This window comes from Mastacembelus armatus, chromosome 12 (assembly GCF_900324485.2).
Source record: "Mastacembelus armatus chromosome 12, fMasArm1.2, whole genome shotgun sequence".
Classification (NCBI taxonomy): Eukaryota; Metazoa; Chordata; class Actinopteri; order Synbranchiformes; family Mastacembelidae; genus Mastacembelus; species Mastacembelus armatus.
The window spans coordinates 1,231,049-1,258,827 of NC_046644.1; the positions used below are offsets into that span (position 1 = coordinate 1,231,049).

The 27,779-nt window shown below is 42.4% G+C and overlaps 2 protein-coding genes across 2 annotated transcripts; one reads left to right on the forward strand and one right to left on the reverse strand.

Moving 5' to 3' along the window:
* Positions 1-1,934: 1,934 nt before the first annotated feature.
* wdr91 (WD repeat domain 91) lies at positions 1,935-22,216 on the reverse strand. Its single transcript, XM_026297859.2, has 18 exons — positions 21,895-22,216; positions 21,355-21,491; positions 21,024-21,203; positions 20,724-20,931; positions 20,516-20,598; positions 18,320-18,429; positions 9,200-9,371; positions 8,198-8,398; positions 7,786-7,985; positions 7,481-7,535; positions 7,257-7,352; positions 6,703-6,797; positions 5,876-6,029; positions 5,294-5,402; positions 4,899-5,011; positions 4,256-4,363; positions 3,929-4,018; positions 1,935-3,579 (listed from the first exon to the last, which is right to left on the reverse strand). The coding sequence occupies exons 2-18, from the start codon at positions 21,475-21,477 to the stop codon at positions 3,415-3,417; spliced, it is 2,262 nt and encodes a 753-aa protein (XP_026153644.1). The 5' UTR covers positions 21,478-21,491; positions 21,895-22,216; the 3' UTR covers positions 1,935-3,414.
* Positions 22,217-22,274: 58 nt separating this feature from the next.
* spag16 (sperm associated antigen 16) lies at positions 22,275-26,750 on the forward strand. Its single transcript, XM_026297863.2, has 4 exons — positions 22,275-22,437; positions 22,934-24,565; positions 25,357-25,461; positions 25,584-26,750. The coding sequence occupies exons 2-4, from the start codon at positions 23,600-23,602 to the stop codon at positions 26,259-26,261; spliced, it is 1,749 nt and encodes a 582-aa protein (XP_026153648.1). The 5' UTR covers positions 22,275-22,437; positions 22,934-23,599; the 3' UTR covers positions 26,262-26,750.
* The last annotated feature ends 1,029 nt before the right edge of the window (positions 26,751-27,779 follow it).

Here is a 27,779-nt window from a genome sequence, read left to right on the forward strand (position 1 = left end):
AAGAGGCCATGTCTGACCTTTCACAATAAAAGACTACAGTTATTTGTAAGAAGTTATTACACCTTTATAAAGTATAATGACTATTGAAAAGGAGGTTTGGATTATAATCTATGATGTGAGTCTCCTGAAACACTCTCCTTTCAAAATAAAAGCCTTTGTATAGCATTCTTTCAAAATAAAAGCCCTGAAACAGCAACATAACCTTAAAATTGACTTTTGGAATTGGCATACAGCTTCAGGCACCAATTGAGGCCATTTTAAATGTCAGCCATGGTGTCTTCTCCCAACAGACCATGTTCAGACTTTCACAATAAAAGTCTACAGTTATTTGTAGGAAGATATAGTTTTGTAAAGCATAAGGAATATTCAAAATAAAGTCCAGATTCTAATATAAGGTCCCAGTAGTCTGCTGCAGCACTATGTCCTTTCAAAATAAAAGCTGTTTTTATAGCATTCTTTCAATATAAAAGCCCTGAAACAGTAAGTGACAAAATAGACTTTTGGAATTGGCATAGAGCTTTAGGGACAAACTGAGTCCATTTTAAATGTCAGGCATGGTGTCTTCTTCAGGAGGACATGGTTGGACTTCCACAATAAAAGTCTACAGTTATTTACAGGACGTTATTGCAGTGTTCCAAAGAATAACAAATATTCAAAATTAAAGTTCAGATCTTAACTCAAGGTGACATGAGTCTCCTGCAGCACGCTGTCTTTTCAAGATAAAAGCCATTTTATTTCATGGTTTCAAAATAGAAGCTAAGAAATGCTAATTTTTGCTCTTTTCCAGGACAGTTTTCCCTTTCAGTCTTTTTATCACTGTACATCTGTTTATTCTTTATACTGCTTCATTACTTCATTTCTTCCCTTTTTTTCAGTCTTTCTTTCCTTCTTCTTTTCTTTCTCCAAGAAAACCTTCCTTCAAATATTCCTGATTTGGCTACACAGCGTTTACCTTCTGTATTTTTCAGCAATATTTATCAGTTTTTAAACTATACATTCTTTCTGTTTATACATTCTTTCTACACTTTCACTTTTTTGCTGTTTCATTCATCCATTTTCTTTCTTTAACTCATATCATATATAAATCCTTTAGATCTTCCTTCCTTCACGACCCTGTCTTTTTTTATATTAGTTTAACACTTCTTTCTTTAGCAATTGAAAGCCAATTTATTTCTACTTCTTCATATCATTCTCTTTTCACCCTTTTCAGCAATGTTGAATAGTTTTTTAGCTAAACAGGTTAAGCTTCCAACTCCAGTTTTACATTTCAGCTTCCAGGATTCTTCAGCATTGTATTTCAGCCATCAGCTTATTAAGCAATTCATTTCAGCCATTTTCAGCATTGTTGGGCAGCTTCATTCAGCTTTCAGCATTCACATGCACCTTCTGCAGGAAATGCAATTTTCTAGTTAAAGTTGATGTTTGTTAATCCAAGATAAGGATTTAAAATAAATCGAAATTGCTCAAACTGAAATATTACAGTTACAAAGAGAGAGAGAAATCTTGACTTTGCAAACTTGCCTGTTTGGATGGGATCTGGTACCAAATAGTAGTGTTTGTGTCCATGTTGTGGAACAGTCTCTGATGTGTTTCTGGGTTCTCAGCTTTGAGGCAGAAGCTGGATGGACCCTTGGGCACAGGCAATGAAATACCCACCCACACAGAAAAATTAAAAGGACCCAGTTTAAAAGGAACATTTGGGGCCCCTAACCTCTTTGGCTCCTGTGCCTCGTCCAGGTAAGCCCATTCAATAATCCATTCTGGACGTGGAGTGATCATTCTTGGCTTTTTCCAGTCCAGTGATGTAAGAGGCTCTGGTTTCTGGGGGCTGCAGCAGACATGAACCCTGGGAAAACACCCCACCATGTCTGAGCTAGTGTCAGGGAATGTCAGGGAAATAATTGAATGAAGTGGCAAACTGCCAGCTCACCCTGTTTTTAATGCCAATGTAAATACGCTTCATTACAAGTAGTAGCCATGCAAACTCACAAAAAACAGCACTACCATCATGGGTGTAAACTTCTACATATGTGCACAGTAAACAGAAGGTACAAGTAGCAGTCATAGAAAATAAATCCTGGATGCCTTTTCTGTTGGGTGGTAGTTTGGTGGGAGCAGCGTGTTCTGGTCACTCATCCAGATAAACACGCTTACATACTTACATGTGCTCACTCTGCTCTGTGCAAAATAATCTGGGCCTGCTCCCTGAGCTCACCTCCATGTCACAGCTCCCTGCATGCAGCGTGCCAGGTTTTTGGTAAACCATGCATCATTGGAGTCATATAGACTGAATCTAATACATGTTGCTGCAGTTTCAACTTCAGAACAGCCCACAGCATCTTGCTGTTCAGTCACTACATGCCATGTCACGGAGTGCCGTAGCTAAAAGCTACACTTGGGAAGGTCGAGCCGATGCTCTGAACTGCAGTAAGTGTATTAGGACTTAGACAGCGGTCAGCCTAGCGCTGCTCAGCTTTATTGCGCATCTCTTCAAACAATTATGGTACCAAGCAGCCAGCGTGCGTGCGTGCGTGCGTGCGTGCGTGCGTGCGTGCGTCCGCCTCCGCCGCCGCCGCCGCCTCCCCGTAAAGGTTCTCAGCTTACAATACAGATGGTTCTCATAGACAGGAGACATAGTTCTGCTCTAACAATATGAACATAATCTGATTTAATGCTTCAAGTATTAAGAAACAAAAAGTTGGTGAGCAGGATTATAGATTCTTAAAATAACATTGACGTATTTCTATGTTCCAATGTGACCTATTGTTCTTATTTATGCTAACATGTTTCTCCATCATAATTAGTATTTTGTATATATTTTAGAATATATTTTGAACAACATGCCACATGACTAATGAAATGTTTTATTAAAAAGTTAGTGTCAAAGGCTTTGACACCATGTGTGCTGTTGTGTCAGATCTTGTACATGAATGATCTTGTTCCCACGTATTATGAAGTTCTTTACGCCCATTATTTAGTTCAGCCACAGCAGGAACGAGTGAACTGTCTCCTGCTGTTTGAACAATGAATTTTTACAAATGAGTTCCTATAACTTCTGTTTGTTTTGAGCAGGTTTAAAGTTACACCATTTATTGAAATCTTTAATGATACTTTTTACCCTGTGAACTGGTATGAGCATCACCTTCATTCTACTACACATAGGCAGCTACAGAGCCAGCTACTTTATCTAAACTGATAATCTATCAGTGACCCATAGAGGCCGAGTGAATCAAGGAATGCAGCTTTAAGAGAGAACCTGCTCTTAGATGTAACGTTCACTGGCCTTTAATCTTAATCTGAATAACTGGTTGGTGAGATTTGCATCACATCATGAAAAAGTTGACATCTAAGAATCAAACAAGCATTGTCATCTTCTGTTCATGTTAAACTCTAATGACCTGATTATGTCCTTAGTCAGGACTTCTGTGCCAAGAGCGTGCTCAGTTTGATCTTCCCGTCCATGGAGGCGGTCAGACAGGTGCCGCAGTCCACCGCAGAGCACCAATCAACTGTCACCACTGGCGCTTTGTGCCCGCCTAGTGATAGCACGCTCTCCAGAGCTGGTTCTCCATTGGTCAGCTAGAAAAGAACAAAACATTGTAAGAAACAAAATGATGTTGGGACTAAATGTCCTGAAATTTAAAAAAAAAAACTGATGTTCTTAAAAAAAGCCAAAAGAAAACAAAAATGCCTTAAAAAGACACTACATCATACGCAAATTTCCATTCATATAATATTAAGATATGTAATGTGCATATATAGAGAACATTAAAAAATAATGAACAAATAAAATATTCCCAACATAAAAATTTGAATTTCCCCCACAGCGGATGAATAAAGTATCTATCTATAAAAAGGCAATTAAAGGTTTTCATGTTAAAGCAGAGCAGTGTGGATGGGAGGAGTGGTAAAAATGAAGGTGTATTACTCTGTATATGACTCCTCCGGAGCTGGAACAGGTCAGGACATGTTGTCCTTCAGAGTCAAAAGTGAAGAGCCGACCTCGAGGAACCTGAACCTGAAAAACAGTTAATTTAAAAATCATCTATTTATGTTAGCGAGTACTTTCCTTATTCTGCTTACACAGGATTTCTTTTGTGACCTCATTCATTACCTTAAAGGTTTTAACTCATTTATCTTTTTATTTTGACAAAAGTCAGATGTTAGCATGGTATAATCCACTTTTCTCATGTATTTGTATAAAACAAAGTAATGCTGAAAAAATGTTAAAACAGATGTTGCGATGGTACCATACCTGTTTGTACCCGCTGTACCCTGACAGAACGAATGGCCCGGTGGCGTCCTGTGGCAATAGCTGCTCTGACTGTTTCACCCCACACCGATGGATGTTCCACTGGATGAACTGAACGCACGCACACACACGCGCACACAGCTGTTTGTTGGACTATACTCTGTTGATTCTTTTGACAGTTGACTCAAGAAAACCACCAGAGGGCTGGGGGATGGCAGCCGATTGGAAAAAAGTGCTTTTCTGGTTCTATTCTATCTCACTACACTGTCTGCTCCTGGGTGTCGTAATAGATGCCCACTGTCATTGTGTTGCAGTTTAAGTCATCAGCTGTGTCAAATCTGCTACTTAAGATTCAAACAAAGGGCACAGCTGCAGCACCAATTCCTTATGTTAAGGCTGGATTGACACAGAAATTGTAGAGGTGTGTTGTTTCATGAGAACTCCACCTTCTCAGCAAACAGACAACCTCTGTTACTCCTGAACTTAAAGAATTACACACTGAAGGCGAGATAGAGATAACATACAGATGCACTATGACCTCATTTGTCACTTTGAAACGGCCAAATACACAAACAAAATATGAAATATGTTTTACAGACGTTCCTGGGATTTGGAGAAATCATGTCCACAAAATAAACACACAAACCTTGCCATCTTCTCCAATGCTGAAGACAGTATTTTCGTCGTAGCTGAACTCCACACTGTAGACCTCTCCGTCGTGAGCTCTCCAGCTCATAGCGCTCTCGTAGCGTTGCATATCTACATCAGAGATATTATAGAATTCAAAGGGCTGTGTGTTCCCCAATCGATGCGTAAATGTTAAAGCAAGCGGTCAAAAACCACTCAACTAAAATCATCTTCACAGGGACATGACTAGACATCACTGTTCAAGAGGAATGGCTCAGTAAAATATTAAAACAGGTTGCTTAGGACTGTCTCTGGGGAGAAGAATAAACCTCTGTTGGACTTTAGGCTGTGACTCTCAAATAAAGCCATTTCTAAGTGACTGAAAATAGTTAACAGTCCCTGATAAACACTGACCAAACAGTCTGATGACTCCATCAGCAGCCCCAGTCACCAGCAGGTTTCCGTTGTGGTTGAAGGCCGTGCAATTAATGGCTACTGGTTCAGGCTCTAAAGAGAACTGGAGCTGAGAGAAGGACAGAACCTGATGATATCTAAGCTTGACATTACATATTATGGTGACATTAGAACAGGTTTTAATATTACCATTATCATGAAATGTTTAACAGCAGATGTGGCAGCCTTCGCTCCCCACCTGCATTAAAGAGTTTTGGGTGTCCTTGATCCTGGCACCACTGTACCAGTTACTGGACCACTTCGTTAAAACTTTCAAATGTCAATGCTGGTTTCCACCACAGCAACTAATGTAATTTTGAGTTAAAAGGGAACTCTACAGTTTTTACATATTTTTTATATTTACAAGTCTGTTTACTGGTCTCTTTACTGGTTATGTAAAGACAATATCTCTGGTTCTGCTGTGTGTATGGAGTGAGTAACGTTGTTTTTTGACGTTGACAAAGTTAGGTTGAAGCTGTAGACTTAACTGCTGGCACTAACGTTTCAGCTAGGTTACCATTACTGAACTGGCTGATTAATTACCTGTTGTTTGACAGTCTTGGTGTCCCAGAGCAGCAGCTGTCCAGACACTGTTAAAGGAAGTCGAGGAACCAACTCGACATTTCCAGAGCGACTGAGAGCTGCAGCTGAGCACACAAATGATGACCCACTAGGACTGCAGGCTAAAGACAAGATACTGAGAGACACAGACTCATATTATTAATAGAATTTATCCCTCAGCAACAAATATTATCCATTGCTACATGACAAAATGTAAAACCTGCATGAGTAAGTTTTACTAAATTGTCTGGTTTATTCTAGTCTAGTCTGTCAAGGAATAAATCCGACATGTAACACCAGCTAAAACCACATTCTGACATTTTGCAAATTGTCCCAAATTACAGCCTCACAGAGCTGCTAGCATGGTTATAGGCCCATAGTCTTGTAACTGTACATTTGAGTTTGTGTATGGTCTAAATCAATCAGACAAAGCATGAGACAACAGACAAGGTGTACAGACACAAACTAGCCATCTTGGTGAAAACAAACTACAGACATGTTAACAAACTGGTGCCAAAATAAAACCAAATTTGAGTATATTAGAATCCAATTATCTATTTTTATAGGAAAGTCTCCTTTCACTTGGTAACTGACTAAGACAAATATGTGGAAAAAACAAAACTAGTTCATTCAGGCTATGTATCTAGTGTGACAACAACATTAGCACTAGCAGTAACCTCCTTAGAATCTGTGTGAAAATCCATTCAGAATAACAAATGTTTTTGTAAGACTGTGTTTTCTACATGGATGATCAGTTGAGGACGTCGATTTGCAATGCTGCAATGTTAGTGTAGCTACTTGTACAATACCGTGGATGCGTTTCATCAATGTTCATCTCATAAAGGTTCTTCTTGGTGTCTGTATCATATAGCCGCACTGTGCCAACACCACTGCCTAGTAACAGCTGACCATGACCCCACACACACACACACACGCGCGCACACGCGCGCACACACACACACACACACACACACACACACATTAGTTTTCCTCACTCATCGATCTGCTACAGTGGAATAAACCTCCACTGAATAACAATGAAAAAGGTCAGATTTTGGTAGATTTGTCATACAGTGTTACATGCTATTTATATTTTTTAATTTTCATCTCTTTTTATCTTTTTGTCTCTGCATGACCTGTGTGGTATCAAATTTGTGTTTTCTTTTTTTTGGCTCTCCATATTTGCAGTTACCTATGCACAAAAATGTGTCCTGGAATTAAAAAAATGTATTTATATTTATTTTAGTGATTGGGTTCAACAGTTTAGTATTATTAATGTGTAACATGCATCTTCTTTTATTAGCTTAAAGCAGTAACAGAAACATGGTTAAATGGTTAATGTCTCTATACTCAGCTAATGTACCAGTCTGTCAGGTTTGGTGGCCCATTCAAGAGACAGCAGAGGAGACTTGGACATGATGGTGGCTTTGGTCTGGAGAATGGGGTTGAACGACCACACCTAAGGAAGAGGAGGCAGAAGACTTTAATGTGCTATATTGCGTGTGATTTAATTAGTTAGAAATAACAACTGTAACACTATTGTATTTTCTAATTTCACAACTCCACATGAGAATGAAACAGATTCACCTTGATGACTCCATCTACATCCAAACTGGCAACCCGGCGACCCGAACAATCAACCCTAGAAAACAGAAGGTGGGATAGATTGGAAGAGAAGAAGAAGTAGTAGTCTTGTTTTTATTAAAAGAGACCAAAAGGTGACTTAGGTCATCTGCCTTGATTTTCTCAGATAATGAGCAATCTGACACTGTCCTGAGAAACCAAGCAGCCTCATAGATGTGTGCGATATCGTCAGAAGGAAAATGTGAGTTCAGTCTGTAACCCGCCAGTTTGAAAAGTGTAACTGAACAGGGAACGTGCTGAAGGCAGACCTGCAGTGCATGATAGAGGAGTGGTGCTCGCCGTACTCCTCCTGGCTGAGTTTGATGAAAGGTTGTTCTGCTGACAGACCTCCTCCCCCTGTTATCCCTCCACTGCTCCTGCTGTTTACAGAGGAGGAGGAGTCAGTAGGTTCACTGGAGGTCTCGGCAGGCGGCTCTACCTCCCCAACCTCCCCCTTCTTCTCTGGTGTCTATAGACAACACATGGAATTATGCGGTTACTGGAAATTAAGTCAGTGACTGATCCTTGGTGCTGCGGAGAAGCCTTTATGATAGCCACATTTCAAAATTATTTCTTCCCTTAATAAAAGTGAGTGAAAGGGTACATGATTTAGATTTGGTAGAAATGCACCAAACAGGTGTGACCATAACTAAGCTTCAGCCAGAATCATTCCTCTGGTACCTGTGGTGGTGGTTTAGAGAAAAGTTCCTTCCTCTCTTTCTCATGATCCTGGATTCTCTTGTGTCTGAGATGTGTTGGCTGGTTTGTTGCCTGGTTTGCTGACTGTTGAGACTGAGAGCTCACAAGTTGTTCACCACTTGATGCCTGACTGGAAATTGGCTTCACCTCCTTAGCTTGCACTGCCTCTTTTGATTTTGGATGCTAGAAAAGACAAAATAGTTTCAGATACAGAAGAGAATCTCAGGTCAGAACTCACAGTGGTGGAGATCTCAAAACATGAAACATCTGTATCTACACAATAGTGAGGGCAAAGCAGTGTGGTGTCAACAAACACAGCCACAACCAATCCAACCACCTAACAAGCAAAGGTCAGTTCAGTGCTTGATTACGCTAGGCTTCGCAATGATTTAAGGTTTGAAGTTTGGTTTGTCTTTTTGATCTGCTTGATTGGGTAGTGACTTTCAAAATCTCTACTCACATCAGAATAAGGTAAACCTCTAATCTTTCGCCCATCTATCCTGGCATATCCAGGGTAACAGGAGGTGAGAATGGGTGAAGGATGGGGTACACCCTGGACAGATCACCGGTCTATTACAGGGTCACCAATCAACCTAACCCCATGTCCCCACATCTAATCTTCCAAGAACTGAATTTATTGTTTAAAAACCTTCTAGTATTAAGTATTGCTTTTGTGGATGAACATAATAAACGACCCTTGACTAATTTGTAGAGAGATGTTGGTGTTTTCCCTATTCATTTCAATATTTTCAGAGCTTACTTCAAGCTGCATCTAGTGGTCATGAGACAAACTGGAGCTAAACACTATTGCAGCAGCACTTTTAACATTGACATTAGCAGTCACATCACTGGATAACTGCTTTTCCAAACATTCAACCAAGTTTAGAGTACAACTTTGAGAATTTTAAAGCTGGAATGGAGAACTTTCAAAGATGTTCAGTTTACTTTTTCAATTCCAGTATTACTTTTCCAATTTGCTCTCACCTGACTGGTCGGTGGGTCTTTCCTGCCCACTGCTACCTGGCTTGGTGAAGACCCAGTGGTCACCTGAGGTGGTTTCCCAGGAGTGCGTCGGCCCTGTGGTAGGAATGTAGAGAAGAAGTTTCTGGAAGGAGTAGCGACTGTGCTGGCAGCTCGCTGGCTCGACACCATTTCCCTAACAGGATCGAAGGAGACAGCGAACGGTAAGGAAGTTTAAGAGCCAAACTAATAAATGAGTACAAAAAAAATGTGGTGAAATAACTCCACTGTGGAACATGACTCACACACTTCAAGAGGATGTCCTAGGGATCCTACAGTAAAACAAAAATAGAAGTGATGTCCCCACTGTGCTCAGAACTAAATATCATGCTAAGCAGACCTCAACGTCATGACATTGTGTGTAAGCTTCTATTCCTATCTTTGATGATGACTCTGTATGGTACATTTGCTAACTAAATGTGCAGTAGAAAAAATTGCAAATGAATGTGAGGTGTCTGTGCCTTCCCAAATCAAGTCATGTCAATTTAATTTGCCACAGGTGGACTCCAGTCACAGTGTAGAAACATCTCAGCAAAGATCAGGAGAAATGGGAGGCACTTGATGACGTGCAAAGGGTCTGAATACTTATGTAAATGTGATATTTCAGTTTTTCCTTTTTAATAAACTTACAAACATAAAATTCTGTTTTCACTTTGTCATTCTGTCACACTGGGTGTAGATTAATGAAAAAAAAAAAAAGAGTTTAAACAACTGTAGTATCAGGTTGCAACATAAAACTGGAAAAAAGTGAAGGGGGTCTGAATACTTTCTGAATGCACTGTAGAGATTAATGAAAAAACATCTGCAGTATGTACTACATTACCACAGTGATAATGCCCCAACTCTACTACTGGGTAGGCTGCCGTGATATTTTGTGCAAATGTATTTGATGCCCAGAGGATGAATTCCAGTGACTCATTACTCCTTGATTCCTGTAGCACCACAATCATGTTGAGATTTTTTGGCTTTAAGTAAAATGTCTGAACTATTGAATTGATTGCTATTAAATGTTGTACAAATAACTAGTTTTCCCAGAAGGTTTAACCGACTGCATCATTATCCCTGGTCAACATTTGTGGCTCAAGGTTAAATGTCTCAATAACACTTAACTGGAATACCATGCAATTTGACGAAGACGTACGTCGTAGTCGAACTTTGGTGATCAAAATTACATTCCAACCTAAAGTTAACAATAGATGAAAAATCTATTGTTAACTTTAGGTCGAAATGTATATCTGTCTGTTTATTGTCAAAAATACCAATCATCTGACATAATAGTTAACGTTATGTTGCTGCATGATAGGTATCAAGTTGCTTTTATGTATTTCTTGTGTATGTTATTTGTAAATGTTGAAAATCCAAATAGCATGGAAATCTATCATTTAGATTATAACATATGCTGGATAAAAATTTGATGACCAAAAACTTTTTGGTTGGTACTGTAGAAAAAAACCCTTGTGATTCTTATATCTCTTCTGAGAACCATGTAAGATCGCGATTTCTCAGTATATTTTAAAAGCTCGTTACATTTTCTTATATGTTTGAAGAACAATCTGTACATGTTATTACTAGAGTTTATTATTTACAAGGACAGCATTAATTTAACTGCTATGCCGATGACACCAAACTCGACATAGATGATTATCCTGATAATCCTTTTCTTTCTAACACACAAAGTAGGCTGCATCTGGAAGCTAAATGGGCTTGAAGGTAGGCAGTTTCAGATCCAATACGAAAGAGGATCGTGAGTAGGATGGGACCAATCACAAAAATTATTTTCTATGTCTTCATTCATCCATCCATTATCTATACACACTTATTCCTAACCAGGGTCACATGGATCTGCTGGAGCCTATGCCAGCTCTCTTTGGGTGAAAGGCAGGGGTACACCCTGGACAGGTCATCAGTCCATCACAGGGCCACATAGAGACAAACAACCTCACACACTCGCACTCACTCCTGTGAGCAATTTAGAGTCACCAATCAACCTGACATACATGTTTTTGGACTGTGGGAGGAAACCAGAGTACCTGGAGAAAACCCATGCAAGCACAGAGAGAACATGCAAACTCCACACAGAAAGGCCCCTGATGGGTCAAACCAGGAACCTTCTTGCTGTGAGTGCTAACCACTAAGCCACCGTGCTACCCTATTTTCTATTTTTTCCTCTGTAATTTATTCTGCTATGCTTGATAATTTATGCTCAACTCTTACAAGGATCAGACGCAGACGCAGACAGACAAAAATAACTATCATTCTTATTTACAATAGAACTGTAACTGTTGCTATGGCTCATGCAGGTCCCCAGAAAACATACAGTATCTCACAGAAATGAGTACACCCCTCACATTTTTGTAAATAGTTTATCATATCTTTTCATGTGACAACACTGAAAAAAAATGACACTTTGCTACAATGTAAAGTAGTGAGTGTACAGCTGTATAACAGTGTAAATTTGCTGTCCCCTCAAAATAACTCAACACACAGCCACTAATGTCTAAACCGCTGGCAACAAAAGTGAGTACACCCCTAAGTGATGTCCAAATTGGGCCCAATTAGCTATTTTCCCTCCCTGGTATCATGTGACTCGTTAGTGTTACAAGGTCTCAGGTGTGAATGGGGAGCAGGTGTTAAATTTGGTGTTATTGCTCTGAGTCTCTCATACTGGTCACTAGAAGTTCAACATGGCACCTCATGGCAAAGAAGTCTCAGAGGATCTGAAAAAAAGAATTGTTGCTCTACATAAAGATGGCCTAGGCTATAAGAAGGTTGCCAAGACCCAGAAACTGAGTTGCAGCACGGTGGCCAAGACCATACAGCAGTTTAACAGGACAGGTTCCACTCAGAACAGGCCTCGCCATGGTCGGCCAAAGAAGTTGAGTGCACGTGCTCAGCGTCATATCCAGAGGTTTGGGAAATAGACGTATGAGTGCTGCCAGCATGGCTGCAGAGCTTCAAGGGGTGGGGGGTCAGCCTGTCAGTGCTCAGACCATACGCCGCACACTGCATCAAATTGGTCTGCATGGCTGTCGTCACAGAAGGAAGCCTCTTCTAAAGATGATGCACAAGAAGGCTCACAAACAGTTGGCTGAAGACAAGCAGACTAAGGACATGGATTACTGGAACCGTGTCCTGTGGTCTGACGAGACCAAGATATTTGGTTCAGATGGTGTTGAGCGTGTCTGGCGGCAACCAGGTGAGGAGTACAAAGAAAAGTGTGTCTTGCCTACAGTCAAGCATGGTGGTGGGAGTGTCATGGTCTGGGGCTGCATGAGTGCTGCTGGCACTGGGGAGCTACAGTTCATTGAGGGAACCATGAATGCCAACATGTACTGTGACATACTGAAGCAGAGCATGATCCCCCTCCCTTCGGAGACTGGGCCACAGGGCAGTATTCCAGCATGATAACGACCCCAAACACACCTCCAGGACGACCACTGCCTTGCTAAAGAAGCTTAGGGTAAAGGTGATGGACTGGCCAAGCATGTCTCCAGACCTAAACCTATTGAGCATCTGTGGGGCATCCTCAAACGGAAGGTGGAGGAGTGCAAGGTCTCTAACATCCACCAGCCCTGTGATGTCATCATGGAGGAGTGGAAGAGGATTCCAGTGGCAACCTGTGAAGCTCTGGTGAACTCCATGCCCAAGAGGGTTATGGCAGTGCTGGAAAATAATGGTGGTCACACAAAATATTGACACTTTGGGCCCAATTTGAGAGCAATAACACCAAATTTAACACACCTGAGACCTTGTAACACTAACGAGTCACATGACACCAGGGAGGGAAAATGGCTAATTGGGCCCGATTTGGACATTTTCACTTAGGGGTGTACTCACTTTTGTTGCCAGCGGTTTAGACATTAATGGCTGTGTGTTGAGTTATATTGAGGGGACAGCAAATTTATACTGTTATACAAGCTGTACACTCACTACTTTACATTGTAGCAAAGTGTCATTTCTTCAGTGTTGTCACATGAAAAGATATGATAAACTATTTACAAAAAAGTGAGGGGTGTACTCACTTCTGTAAAACACTGTAGCTGCTCTCTCACTGGAAATACTGTAACGGCCCTACTTCGGACACCTTTAAATGTGAAAGCCATTAGGATAACCATTAGATAATCCTGCAGTGCAATAATATCTGTCTAGGCAGATGGCATTAGCAAACTTAGCCAATCCTGTGTTTACCATCTAAGAACAACCCCATGACATGATCAGTTCATGAGTTTAAAAGATGGTGAAACTGCCATACATAGTTCCAAGACTCCTCTACTGCAATAGAAATGATGGAGTCATACCGGCTCGGACGTCGCCCGGGTCAACAAGGTCCGCGTCAGGTGCTAGGGGACCAGGGCAACCTGATGAGAAATGGGCTACTGGAACAAGACACTCGTGGACAAGGGCTGATAACAGGGAATTGTTGGAGTGCTACTACATGAGTAACCCCACGATAGGGGCTACATGAAGAGGATGTGGGACCTATGGAAACTCCGAAACCCACCATCCACACTAGGGCCAAAGCATCTAGTAGCTCAGTGTTCCAACATCCGCAAACGGCAGCTGCTATCACAACTAGAGATTGAAGAAATACAACACAAATGCTACGGCAAGGGGGAGCCAGGACGCCAGGTCAGGGGGGAAACAACACCACCCCCACCCGAGATTGGGTATCAAGCCCCAATGACAAGCCCCGACACGCTCAACACAAGAGCAGCTGACCTGAGGGTGAGGATCGTATGCAAGATGGACACCTGGAACCTCCGCAGCCGGTTACCAAGACTAAGTGAAGTACTCTCTGAAAGTCTACTAGAAGACGTGAATGCAGCATTACAAACAATCCCCACTGTGACCATCACCGAGACCAACAAGCTGATATACACCACGGCAACAGTGATCCTTGAGATGCTTGGCCACAAAATACATTCCACCACCAAGGAGCAGTACCCTGCATGGAGAAGGAGGTTAGAGGCAAAAATAAGGGCAACACGGAGAGAGGTTAGCCAACTATCAGAACTGCAGAGAAGGGGGATGAAGTTGGGTAAGAAATACAGCAGGCTGTCCATACCAGAGGCCCTGGAGACTGCCAAACAACGACTCACAGCCCTTGCCACACCTGAAGAGGTACACCAGAGAAATAGACGCACGGAGAATAAACAGGATGTTCTCCACCGAACCATCCAAAGTGTACTCTCAGTGGGGGGGGCAGCAACACGAGAGCTGACCCACCAAGGCTGGAGACTGAACGATACTGGAAAAACATATGGGAGAGGGAGGCATCACATAACACCAATGCCCAGTGGCTGGCAGACCTAAGAGCAGACCACAGCAACCTCCCTGAACAGGAACCAGTAACCATCGCAACGGCAGATGTCCGAGAAAGGGTCTCAAACATGAAGAACTGGACAGCACCGGGGCCTGACATGATCCACACCTACTGGTTAAAGAAGCTAACTGCCCTCCATGAGTGCCTGGCAGATCAAATGAACCAGCTGCTAATGGATGGGACTCACCCAGAGTGGCTAACTGAAGGCAGGACAGTCCTGATCCTGAAGGACCCCCAGAAGGGAGCAGTCCCATCCAACCACCGTCCGATAACCTGCCTCTGCACAACATGGAAGCTCCTGTCGGGCATCATAGCGGCTAAGATGAGTAGGCACATGGCTCAATACATGAGCGGGGCCCAGAAAGGAATGGGTAAGGACACCAGAGGAGCAAAACACCAACTACTGGTGGATAAAGCGGTCGCTCGAGACTGTAAGGCCAGGCAGACCAACCTGTGCACCGCATGGATTGACTACAAGAAAGCCTACGACTCAATGCCTCACACATGGATCCTGGAATGCCTGGAGCTGTACATCATCAATAGGACCCTAAGAACCTTCATAAGGAACTCAATGGGGCTGTGGAAAACAACCCTAGTAGCCGACCTCAAGCCAATAGCACAAGTCTCCATCAAGTGCGGCATCTACCAAGGAGATGCTCTGTCCCCGCTGCTGTTCTGCATAGGCCTGAACCCCCTCAGCCAGATCATCGCAAAGACTGGCTTCGGATACCGACTGCGAAATGGGGCAACCATCAGCCACCTCCTGTACATGGATGACATCAAGCTGTATGCCAGGACTGAGCGAGACATTGACTCACTGATCCACACCACCAGGATATACAGCAACGACATTGGAATGTCATTCGGACTGGACAAGTGTGGTCGAATGATAGCGAAGAGAGGGAAGGTTGTCAGGACTGAAGGAGTTGAACTCCCAGAAGGCAGCATAGCGGATGTTGAGGGCAGCTACAAGTACCTTGGAATCCCACAGGCAAATGGGAACCAAGAAGAAGCCGCAAGGAAAGCAGCCACAGCCAAATACCTACAGAGAGTAAGGCAAGTCCTAAGAAGTTAGCTAAATGGGAAAAACAAGGTCCAAGCCATCAACACCTACGCCCTGCCAGTCATCAGATACCCCGCTGGCATAATAAGCTGGCCAAAAGAGGACATAGAAGCCACTGATGTCAAGACAAGGAAGCTCTTCACAATGCATGGAGGACTTCACCCCAAATCCAGCATCCTGAGACTGTACACTAAGAGGAAGGAAGGAGGCCGGGGACTGGTGAGCGTCAGAGCCACCATCCAAGATGAAACAGCCAAGATCCATGAGTACATCAGGAAGATGGCCCCAAGCGATGGAATACTTAGTGAATATCTCAGGCAACAGAAGCCCGATGCAGAGGAAGAAGAGCAAGAACCATCATGGCAGGACAAACCCCTGCACGGCATGTACCACCGACAGATACAAGAAGTGGCTGATATCGAAAAGTCCTACCAGTGGCTGGAAAAAGCTGGAATGAAAGACAGCACAGAGGCACTAATCGTAGCAGCACAAGAACAGGCCCTGAGCACAAGATCGATAGAGGCCGGGGTCTACCGCACCAGGCAGGACCCCAGGTGCAGGCTGTGCAAAGATGCCCCTGAGACAATCCAGCACATAACAGCAGGTTGTAAGATGCTAGCAGGCAGGGTGTACATGGAACGCCATAACCAAGTGGCCGGCATAGTGTACAGGAACATCTGTGCCGAGTATGGGCTGGAGGTCCCAAGGTCAAAATGGGACACACCTCCAACGGTGAGGGAGAATGACCGAGCTAAGATCCTGTGGGACTTCCAGATACAGACCGACAAACAGGTGATGGCTAACCAACCGGACATAGTAGTGGTGGACAAACAGCAGAAGAAAGCCGTAGTGGTAGATGTAGCAGTCCCAAGTGACAGCAACATCAGAAAGAAGGAACATGAGAAGCTGGAGAAATACCAAGGGCTCAAAGAAGAGCTAGAAAAAATGTGGAAGGTGAAGGCAACAGTGGTCCCCGTGGTAATCGGCACCCTCGGGGCTGTGACCCCCAAACTGGGAGAGTGGCTCCAACAGATCCCAGGAACAACATCTCAGTCCAGAAGAGCGCAGTGCTAGGAACAGCTAAGATACTGCGAAGAACCCTCAAAATCCCAGGCCTCTGGTAGAGGACCCGAGATTGAGGAAGACACACACACCACCCATAGGGGTGAGACGGGAAATTTTTTTTATACCTAAATATATACAGTATATATATGTTTTACTCCAGAAAGCAGACATCTTCACTTTTTGCACACTTTGTATTGTAGATTTAATTTCAAATAGACAAAGTTGCTGTAAATTCCTGTCGGTCTGTACACTATAACCCATAATGACAAAAATAAAAATCCTTCCAGTAGGTTCTCCATCCCTGCAGAGGACTCTGAAGCTCTGTCAGAGGGTCAATGGGTTTTTGTTCTCCTCTCTGAGAAATCTTCTTGCCCAGTTACTCAGTTTGGATGGAATCTCTACAAAAAAAACGGTGGTGGTTCAAGCTTCTTCCATTTCACAATTACTGAGGCCACTGTACTTACGGGAATGCTCAGAGCTTAAGAAATATTTTTATTTTCTTGCCCAGATCTACAGGAAGTTCTGACATGCAGTGTGAACTGTGAGACCTTAAATAAAAAGGTGTGTGCCTTTCTAAACTGCAAGTGCATCAGTTTGTCACAGGTGGACAACAGCCATCTGACCACAGTTTGGCACCACAGCAAAGACTGAGGACTTTTGTAAACATGAGATTTTAGTTTTTGATTTTTAATAAATTTGCAACAAAATATGTTTTCAATTTATCATTATAGGTTATTGAGTGATATGCAAAAATAGAGACTATAAATTTTATATTAAATACAATGAAACGTGCAAAAAGTGAAGGGATCTACTTTCTAAAGCCACTGGTCATATGGTTGAACACATAAAACAGTAGCAGATTAGTCTGCTTTAAAGTGCAAGAAAGTTCTTCTAATAAAAATATGAGACTTTTGAATGACCGCCAAATATTTTAAAAATCCTTCCCCTCTTTCATGATACTCCCGTCTCAATGGACATCAAAAATGGAGAACACATTATGAATTATATGATTTCAACAATGAAATTTTCCCTGGTGTCACTTGGACTTTCTGATATTATTCACAAGATTTCACTGTAACTTTTACTACTTTCAATAAAATACCAGTAAAATAACTGTATTCAGTCAGTATAGTGAGGTAAAACCGAACAGACTAGCATCAGAAATGTGCGTGACCTGTAACTGATGGTAAAAAACACATCAGGATGAAAAACACTAAAAGTGAAAGACACTAAATCTAAAAGACTAAAAGACTATTTCAGCAGAACATTCAGGATGGCTGCCATCTGTAACTCAAAACACATAATACAGATTTTTGGTTTCCATGTAAATACTTACACTGATCTAAATCCAAAACTTAATTCATATCTGGAAATCTACTATCTTTCTTTGAAGCTGTTTTTGTCCAGAGGTTTTGCTCAGAACATTAGAAAGTGAAAACTTCCATGTAATGGCAGCCATCAAAGGAAGACCAAACCCCTGGGGGCCAGCGGGAAGGGTTTTGACTCTCAGCCAATAAATTACTTTGGTTAAAAGCATCATGTGTCAGTGGTCTTTTAAATCAAGACTCAACAGAATGGCAGCCACCTTAGCTGTAGTCAGTTATCAGTAAAGACAGTGATGGTAGTATCTCACAGCTCAGTGTCTCCCAGGCGGTCCATGTTCTGGACGTAGGCTGGCAGTTTGTGGTGGACCATCTCATCTCCGTCCCTCTGGTCCCGACTCTCCGTCTGCAGGGCAAACAGCTGGACGAGATGCAGCGACAGACATATACCACAGCACAGGACAGGTGGTACAGAACAATCAAAAACATGTAAACTCAGGCTGAGACTGTTGACGTCACATTTGAAAACTTTGGACAAAGCTTCAGAGCTTAACATCACAATGGGCTTGATAAGTTGCTGCAAATAGTTGAACTTTATAAAGATAATGAAGAGAAATTAGATGATGGGGATCTTTAATTAAATTATAGATTATCTTAAACCAAATGATATAATATAGATCTTTTGTTGAAAAGCTAATCTTGACAATATCTCATGACCATGTACAGTGGGTACGGAAAGTATTCAGACCCCTTTAAATTTTTCACTCTTTGTGACATCGTAGCCATTTTGCAATTCAGCCATTTTCAGCCATTCAGCCATTTTTGGCAAATGCCAAAATCAAAAAAGTTCATTTTATTTCTCAATGTACGCTCAGCACCCCATCTTGAAGGAAAAAAACAGAAATGTAGAAATTTTTGCAAATTTATTAAAAAAGAAAAAATGAAATATCATATGGTCATAAGTATTCAGACCCTTTGCAGTGACACTCATATTTAATTCACATGCTGTCCATTTCTTCTGATCCTCCTTGAGATGGTTCTGCTCCTTCATTGGAGTCCAGCTGTGTTTAAGTAAACTGATTGGACTTGATTAGGAAAGGCACACACCTGTCTATATAAGACCTTACAGCTCACAGTGCATGTCAGAGCAAATGAGAATCATGAGGTCAAAGGAACTGCCCAAGGAGCTCAGAGACAGAATTGTGGCAAGGCACAGATCTGGCCAAGGTTACAAAAGAATTTCTGCAGCACTCAAGGTTCCTAAGAGCACATTGGCCTCCATAATCCTCAAATGGAAAAAGTTTGGGACGACCAGAACTCTTCCTAGACCTGGCCGTCCAGCCAAACTGAGCAATCGTGGGAGAAGAGCCTTGGTGAGAGAGGTAAAGAAGAACCCAAACATCACTGTGGCTGAGCTCCAGAGATGCAGTAGTGAGATGGGAGAAAGTTCCACAAAGTCAACTATCACTGCAGCCCTCCACCAGACGGGGCTTTATGGCAGAGTGGCCCGACGGAAGCATCTCCTCAGTGCAAGACACATGAAAGCCCGCATAGAGTTTGCCAAAAAACACATGAAGGACTCCGAGACTATGAGAAATAAGATTCTCTGGTCTGATGAGACCAAGATTGAACTTTTTAGCATTAATTCTAAGCGGTATGTGTGGAGAAAACCAGGCACTGCTCATCCCCTGTCCAATACAATCCCTACAGTGAAACATGGTGGTGGGAGCATCATGTTGTGGGGGTGTTTTTCAGCTGCAGGGACAGGACGACTGGTTGCAGCTGAAGGAAAGATGAATGTGGCCAAGTACAGAGATATCCTGGAAGAAAACCTCTTCCAGAGTGCTCAGGACCTCAGACTGGGCCGAAGGTTCACCTTTCAACAGGACAATGACCCTAAGCACACAGCTAAAATAACAAAGGAGTGGCTTCGGAACAACTCTGTGACCGTTCTTGACTGGCCCAGCCAGAGCCCTGACCTAAACCCAATTGAGCATCTCTGGAGAGACCTGAAAATGGCTGTCCACCAACGTTCACCATCCAACCTGACAGAACTGGAGAGGATCCCCAAATCCAGGTGTGAAAAACTTGTTGCATCATTCCCAAGAAGACTCATGGCTGTACTAGCTCAAAAGGGTGCTTCTACTCAATACTGAGCACAGGGTCTGAATACTTATGACCATGTGATATTTCAGTTTTTCTTTTTTAATAAATTTGCAAAAATTTCTACATTTCTGTTTTTTTCTGTCAAGATGGGGTGCTGAGTGTACATTAATGAGAAATAAAATGAACTTTTTTGATTTTGGCAAATGGCTGCAATGACACAAAGAGTGAAAAATTTAAAGGGGTCTGAATACTTTCCGTACCCACTGAACATAAAAATATGTAATTCTGACAACTAATATTAGACTATTTACATTTTTATATTTGCCTTTTTTCTATAAAAATGTTGACTGTGCTAAAACATTCTTACAAAGCAGGAGTTTACTCTATGGTTTTCTTCTCACCAGCTGCCGGAGCTGTTCGTTGTCTTCAAGTAGGCTGGTCATCTTCTGCACTTCAGCATCAAAACTCAGCAGGACAGGCTGGGGTGCAAAACAGTTAAGGACCGAAAAGTAGCAAATCCGAACTTTAAGAGGCACAGTGCCTTTCAGACATGCATTACAACGTATTCACTACAACACTACACTGACTATGTTGCTTTCTCAAGAATATGCATACACTGAAAGAGGACCGAGAGAAAGTTGTGCAGTGAAACCAGGAAGGTGTCAGCCCACTGGCGGGAGAAGTATGGAGAGAAGGCTGGGTTCTGCTCGGGGGCAGGGATAAATGGCAGGATGAACCAATCACGCCACTCCACCTGACCCTGCAGCTCCAGTGCTTGTTTTTGGAAAAACTCATGAGTCTTCTCTAAGTTTCCTTTCTGGGAGGATGAAAGCACAAGAGGAACTGTGATTTTTGTCTGTTGTGTTTCAGAAACGCACAGACTCATGTGGTTTTTATGCAGGACGTTACCTGGATGGTGTTGATGACGTAGTATCTGTACAGGCTGGTTCTCAGTTTGTTGACCGTGGATCTGTAAACATCCTCCAGCCTGGAGAACAGACGCCTGTCCAGATAAAGCCAGTAGTCCTTCAGACCAAACAAGTCAAAGCTTTGGATGAACTGTTGTAGCTGATCAATGATCTTATCCACCTGCACACAAAGGAGGTTTCAGATTAAAGACAAACCAAAACAGATTGCACCCCTTTCAAAGACTGTCTCAAAAAGTGAACATCACTTTCTGAGTTTTGGAATAATAGCCATAAAGCAAATCTTTCAGACAAAACTTTATCCTCAGTTGTACCCTGAAGCCTTTTTCTTTGTCGGTTTTAATTTCCGTGTCCAAATGTTTCAGAGTGTTGGTAAATCCGCGGTAGACCAGATACTCCCTCACATGTTCGTCCGTCCTCTCCACCGCCGACCCCATGGTGACTTCTGAGCCTGCAAGGTACAATATTATACACTGTTTCATACAGTTTTTTTGTTTGATTAAACCCATGAAATAACCACTGTGCCTGGCCTTCTGTATTCAGCTGAACTGCTCTGAACATATAGAGGACATATCCGTAATGCTGCGCTGCTTCTTTGACGTATGTGAAACACAGGTGTGGCCCACAGGTTGTTTGTGTTTGTTTACATCATACAGCAGCTCAGGTACTGATATAGCGTACGGTTAATGTGTCCATGTACGTGTTAATGTACGTACCCGGACACAATTTGTGTTCGTAAGTTGTGTTAATTAAAATGTACGTACCCGGACACAGGTTGGTGTTTGTAAGTTGTGTCAAAATATACGTACCCGGACACAGGTTGGTGTTTCTAAGTTGTGTCAAAATGTACGTACCTCCGGTTGTGTGTCACGTTAAGGGACGTTCCCTGGAGTCTCAGTCCCTAAGGTGAAAGCTGCAGTAAAACGAAAGCTCCAATCCGCACAAAGTGAATGAAGGTTGTTCAGGTGAAGTGACCAGCACCAAGCTGTCCTACTCTGAATGTGACAAATATTTACAACACAGGAAACGCTCTTCCGGTGGCCTTTCCGTCTCACGGTCATGTGACGGGCTCATGTGACGTACACAACGGGTTAGCATTAGATCCCAAGATTTGAGAGTAGACTCAAGAGGCCTGTTTTGCCGTGGACGTGTGATTCCTCGGACCTTATTGTGCACCTAGCCTTCACCCCCACCCCAACACCGAGTGTCATGACACTTCCCCTGTGCCCTAACCCTAACCTGTTACCTTTGCTTTCTCCTGAGTCTTGGGAATGAAAACGCGCTGATGCCTGTGTCCACTTCTTCGTCTGGTGAGCTGTGCAGCAGACAGACGCAGGTCGGCCGGACTGCTGCCCTCTGCTTGTCATTTTCAGAAGTCCTCTGATTGAACTAAATTCGTATGTAGCATTTATTTCTTGTGTAGAACCTTTTCCTGCTTGAGTGGATTCACTGATTCAGAACAAAACCTGAAAACATTCAAAACCAAAGGGAAATGTCCAGCCACGTTTTTCTTTTACCTAGTGAGATACTTGTCCATTGTCCAAACCCACACGGTGTGTCTAGTCAGTGAGAAACAGAGGCCGTGAGAAATCACCATGGCAGTAGATTTGTTGTTGAACGTCCCTAAAATGGGACGCCACATGTTCTGACATGAAAGGGAAAAAAACACCCAGCGCACCCCAGTTTGAGAAACACTGCCTTAGCTAATGGCAGATGATAACTGGACTGTTACTGACAACTCTCACTATTGGCTTAATAATCATCTACAAGACTACACAAATTTCACTTTGGGCATGAATAAAGTTTATATTATCTTATATACACTGAAGTCTAAATCATTCAGAATCCACTGATCCAGGCCCACATTTGTCTGTTGTGTCTCCCAAACCACAGGCAGCAGTCTCCATGGAAACACCATCTGGAAGCATCCTGGTCCAGTGGAGGCTCTAAAACAGATGTTGTTCAGAATTCAGGCAGTGGCATCAGAGCATCATCACCGACAACAGGCTGCAGAGGAGACTCCAATGGCCAATGGCAGATGACATGATTGTTATTGAATAACCATTGTACATTATTTCAAACATTGCAACAAAGATTCAGACACGGTGGGATTTTTTGAAAAGTATAAATGAAATTAGAAAGTTTTTGGTTAGTACTAATCACTGCAGACTGGGAACACCCAACAAGATGTGTAGTTTGGGAGATGCTCTGACCCAGTCATCTAGCCACCACATTTGGCCCCTGTCAGAGCCACTCACATCCTTGGCTGTTTTTCCTGTTTCCAACACATTAACTTTGAGGATTTAATGTTCACCTGCTGCTTAGTATACCCAACACGCTGGCAGGTGCCACAGTAACAAGTTAATCAGTGTTACTCACTTTATCTGTCAGTGGTCATAATGTTATGGCTGATCAATGTAAAGGCAGTTAAATATAAACAGCCGCCAGGGTTGCTATGGCAACAGGGTAAACAACACAGAGTGGAAGTCACACTCAGCTGCTCAGTGAAGAATTACCATAGCAACAGGTAAACAAAAGGCTCAGAAGCAGAAGGAGAAAATGTCAGCTCAGAGAAAAGAAAGAGCAGAGGAGGAGAATAGGAAGGTTTTCTCAGAGGAAGAGAGGAGGAGTGTTGAGGAGGAGAACTTTGAGGAGGTAGTGAGGAAGGCTGCTTCCACCACTGTTACCAGAAGAAAGTCTGGACTGCCTAAAGACCTAATAATTGTGAGCATCCCAGAGGTGGTGGACGACTTTCTGAGGAACTTTCTCAGAAGAGCTAGCCTGAGACAGACTCTCAATAGCTTTGAAGCCGAGTGGCACAGCTCAGCACAGAAAGCCATGACAGAAGCTCTGATGAGAACGATGGCAGCAGCAGGCATCTCCTTTATCCATGATGCTCTCACACACAGGCAGCTTCTTCAGAGCGAGCTGGAGGCAGTCCGCAGAGAGACAGACCAGCTCAGACAGGAGGTGCTGGCAGCAGGGGAGAGCCTGGTGAAGTTGCAAAGGGAGAGAGATTTCCACTGGCTGCAGTACCAGAAAGTGGCTGAGAATAAAAGCACGTTGATCGAGGACTACAATCAGCTAAAGAAACACCTGGAGTCGTATGGGCCAGCACTTAGGCAGCTGGATGACAAATTTAAAACAGCTCTGAGGCAGAAAATGCTTCTTAGTTTAGAGAAAGACAGAGCTCAGAATACCTCAGAAGCAAGAGTAGATCAGGAAAGCCCCCAAATTAATAAGACAACATTAAAAAAGACAGACTGCACTCAAAAATTATCAGCAAAAAGCCCCATGAAGAGACATCCAAAAGATTCAGAGTTTCCCATCTGCAGTAGGAAGATGAACCCTCGGCTGAAATCACCAGAATGGAAACAGCCCAGTTCTTTTAGTCTGTGCTGCTCCATCAGAGCCCACAAGCTTCCCATAAGCTGCATCAGTCTCCATCCACAGAAACTGATCCTTGCGTCTGCCAGCGATGACAGCAGCTGGAAGCTGTGGGTATTGCCAGCCAGCAGAGAGAAAGTAAGAGAAACGTGTACATGTACCTTGATCTATACCTGTATCAATGATAGAGACGAGATGAGATATGAGACAACATATGAGAACATGAAATAAGACTGGATGACATACAAGATGACAATTAGACACATGGAATGACATGGAATGAAGCAGGACAATATTAGATGAAATACAATGAGATAGGAGCTGGAATCACATGAGATGAAATAGATGGATGACATGAAACGAGATGGACAATGTTATTTGGATACAGGAGATCCTTCATCCCCACTGCCATCAGGCTCTACCAGACCTTAGCCAATGACTCCTGACTACTCTCACTACTGAATTACTAATTAATTGCAAGACTACCTGAATGTCCTCTTGGCAATGAATAAAGTTTATCTTAAAATATGGGATAAGATGAAAAAACACAGGATAATGAGATGAGAAATAAGAAATGACATGAGACAAAATAAAAAATAAATTAATAAATTTAGATGAAATAAAATTGAGTAAAAGGCAAAAAAAATCAAATATAAATTACACACTGACATACAATCTTGAGAAAAAGACAAGATATAAAAAATAAATGTAAAAAGAGGAGGCAGGATTGCTCTGTGGTTCTGATTGGTTGTTTGCTGATTGTATTTACCCCAGTCATGTAGAGCTGAGGTGACACCAAACATGGAGCTCTCATTAATATTCTTTCTTAGTAGCTGTTGCTCTTCAACAGCTACTGTGAGCACAAAAGCAGAGAAAAAAAATCAAGTCACAAGAACTGAATTATGATGTTATGAAATGTGTGTTGCCAGGTTGGTGAGATGGTGCTGAGAGGGGAGGGTCATTCTGATTGGTTGTCTGGCTGCAGTTTCCATCCGGATGGCTCAAAACTAGCAACTACCAGTGGAGATACTACAGTAAGATCACCTTCATTACCATTCCAACTATGTACACGTGATTTGGGTAAAAACCACCATGAACTGTCTTAGTAGTGTGCCTGCTCTTCACTGGTGATTTCCCCGATCTTCCTGTCATGCAGGTGCGACTCTGGGATTTTGCTCTTGGCTCCTGTGTGTTGACTTTTTCTGGCCACAGCCAGCCCACCTGGGGCTGCTCTTTCCACTCCTGCGGTCACTTCCTGGCTTCCTGCTCTGCTGACAGAACCACCAAGCTGTGGGACCTGAACAGTCAACGATGTCGCCTAACACTGCGTCGCCACACGGCCTCCGTCAACAGCGTCTGCTTCATGCCCTTCTCCAACCTCCTCCTCACATGCTCAGCTGACAAAACCCTCGCCCTGTGGGATGCAAGGCTGGGTGTCTGTACCACAGCTTTCCATGGACACCTACACCCCTGCTACCATGCTGCCTTCAGCCTGGCTGGGGACATCGTGGCCTCCTGTGACTCAGGTGGTGTCATCAATGTGTGGGACATTAGGAAGCCTATGCCAGGAGTGGCCACTGTAGATGCTGGGCCCCTGGGTGCCAACCAGGTAGTGTTTAGCCCATCAGGTAAGATGCTGTCAGTGGGCAGCAGTGATGGTTTGGTCAGGCTGGTGGAAGTGGGCTCCTGGACAGTGAGGACTCTGTCAGGACACAGTGACAGCGTGCAGAGTGTCACCTTTGACCACAATGGGGAGACTGTGATATCAGCAGGGAGCGAGGGGCAGATTAATGTGTGGTCAGAACTTTGTGTGAATGAAGAAATGAAAAACTGAAGTGAAACCAGTTTGTTTTAAGAGGATCAGATTGGTCTCCAAAAGGAGAATTTGTGAAGTAGTACAGTAGAATATCTTAGTTTCACAAACTGTTAATATATATTTTCTTAATATCATCATCAAACAAATCAACCACATTTTTTCTGTATTTATCTAATTAAAATCCGGACTATAAAAGAACAGATTATAAATCTCACATCTGTGAACCGTGGCAGTTCAGATTTTACAGATGGTCTTGTAGACTTTCAATTTATGAGAAATCCTGCATTACAAAATGAAGGTATTTTACCATGCAGGAAAGGTAGAACAAGAGGCTGTGCAGCTGCATTATGGGGACAGTACACAACAATTTTACTCCACTTAAATGGAGTTGAGCTGTAAATCATTTGTTTTAAATGTTTCAGAAAAGAAGTAAATTGTGAAAAAAAGGCAGACAGAAAAATCCTGGAAACCCCCAAAAATGTAATAAAATATGAGCCAACACCATAAATGCAGAAAACCTTTAATTGCGAGCTGCTCAGCCTGTTGCATGAAAAAAAGAGACAAACTTTTAAAAACTCACCTGTTAAAGAGCATTTCATGCTGAGGTCACATGACTACCTGAATGCTGACAGTCTGTTGTCATCAGTGAGCAAACGAAAAGTGAATAACAACATTTGCATGCCAATAATCAGATTTTCATTTCCTATCCAAAGGAGTAATGTTCATAATGGGATTGAAGGTAAAACTGAGAAACATTCCTGTGTCTAAAAACTGCACTTAACACATTTCAAAGGTTAAAGAATTCTGTGCAGATTTAACAGACATACTATACATGCAGTTTGGGTGAGTAACCTTCAACACCACTTTGGCTTCCATTAAGCATTTGTTGCACTTCTGGACTCAAAGCTGTATATGTTTGAGCTACAGTTTATGGATCTATAGTGCTCTATTAATAAAACATTACTGACCCTGACTTAGATCAGTTATAATAAATAATTTTCCTATAGGGTTGTTTTTTAGGGAGAACAATCTAAAATCAGAAAATGTCTTAGCCCACTTGGTTCAATTGACAAAATGTTATCAATGCATGGGTCATTAATAAAGGGCATTATAACACTGTCATGTGTTGTAGTGCTAACAGAGTCCTGCTGGTAGTTATACTACAAAAAAATATTAAACATTCATATAAACCATACAGGCACATTCACAAATAAGCTAGACAATTAAATGTCTCAGCAGTTTAACAGGTGCTACAGAACATATGTAGAAAGACACTGACAGTTTTTGTGTGTCTGCGCATCATTTCTTCATCATGTTGAATATGATAAGCATCTCACATTAGTAGCTGCAAAGCTTCTATCACTTTGGCATTTTGACAGCAACACTGTAACATATGGATAAATTCACAGTCAGATGAGAAGATGGATTATTTTGTGATATTTGTGTGTCCAGTACAGAGACAGGCCTAGGATGTCTAACAGGGGAAACTACTAACCTAACTCCATTAAAAGTGAAAAAAAAAAAAAAAAAAAACCC

Excerpts from the sequence above, each read along its gene's own strand:
- wdr91 (XM_026297859.2), bottom strand. The coding sequence starts at position 21,477 with ATGGGGTCGGCGGTGGAGAGGACGGACGAACATGTGAGGGAGTATCTG. Across the intron at positions 9,372-18,319 it reads CGCCTGGGAGACACTGAGCT|GGAAATGGTGTCGAGCCAGC; the intron begins GTGAGATACTAC and ends CGATCCTGTTAG. Across the intron at positions 7,536-7,785 it reads TCCTCTATCATGCACTGCAG|GGTTGATTGTTCGGGTCGCC; the intron begins GTCTGCCTTCAG and ends TCTGTTTTCTAG.
- spag16 (XM_026297863.2), top strand. The coding sequence starts at position 23,600 with ATGTCAGCTCAGAGAAAAGAAAGAGCAGAGGAGGAGAATAGGAAGGTT. Across the intron at positions 24,566-25,356 it reads TGCCAGCCAGCAGAGAGAAA|GTTGGTGAGATGGTGCTGAG; the intron begins GTAAGAGAAACG and ends GTGTGTTGCCAG. Across the intron at positions 25,462-25,583 it reads CTACCAGTGGAGATACTACA|GTGCGACTCTGGGATTTTGC; the intron begins GTAAGATCACCT and ends CCTGTCATGCAG.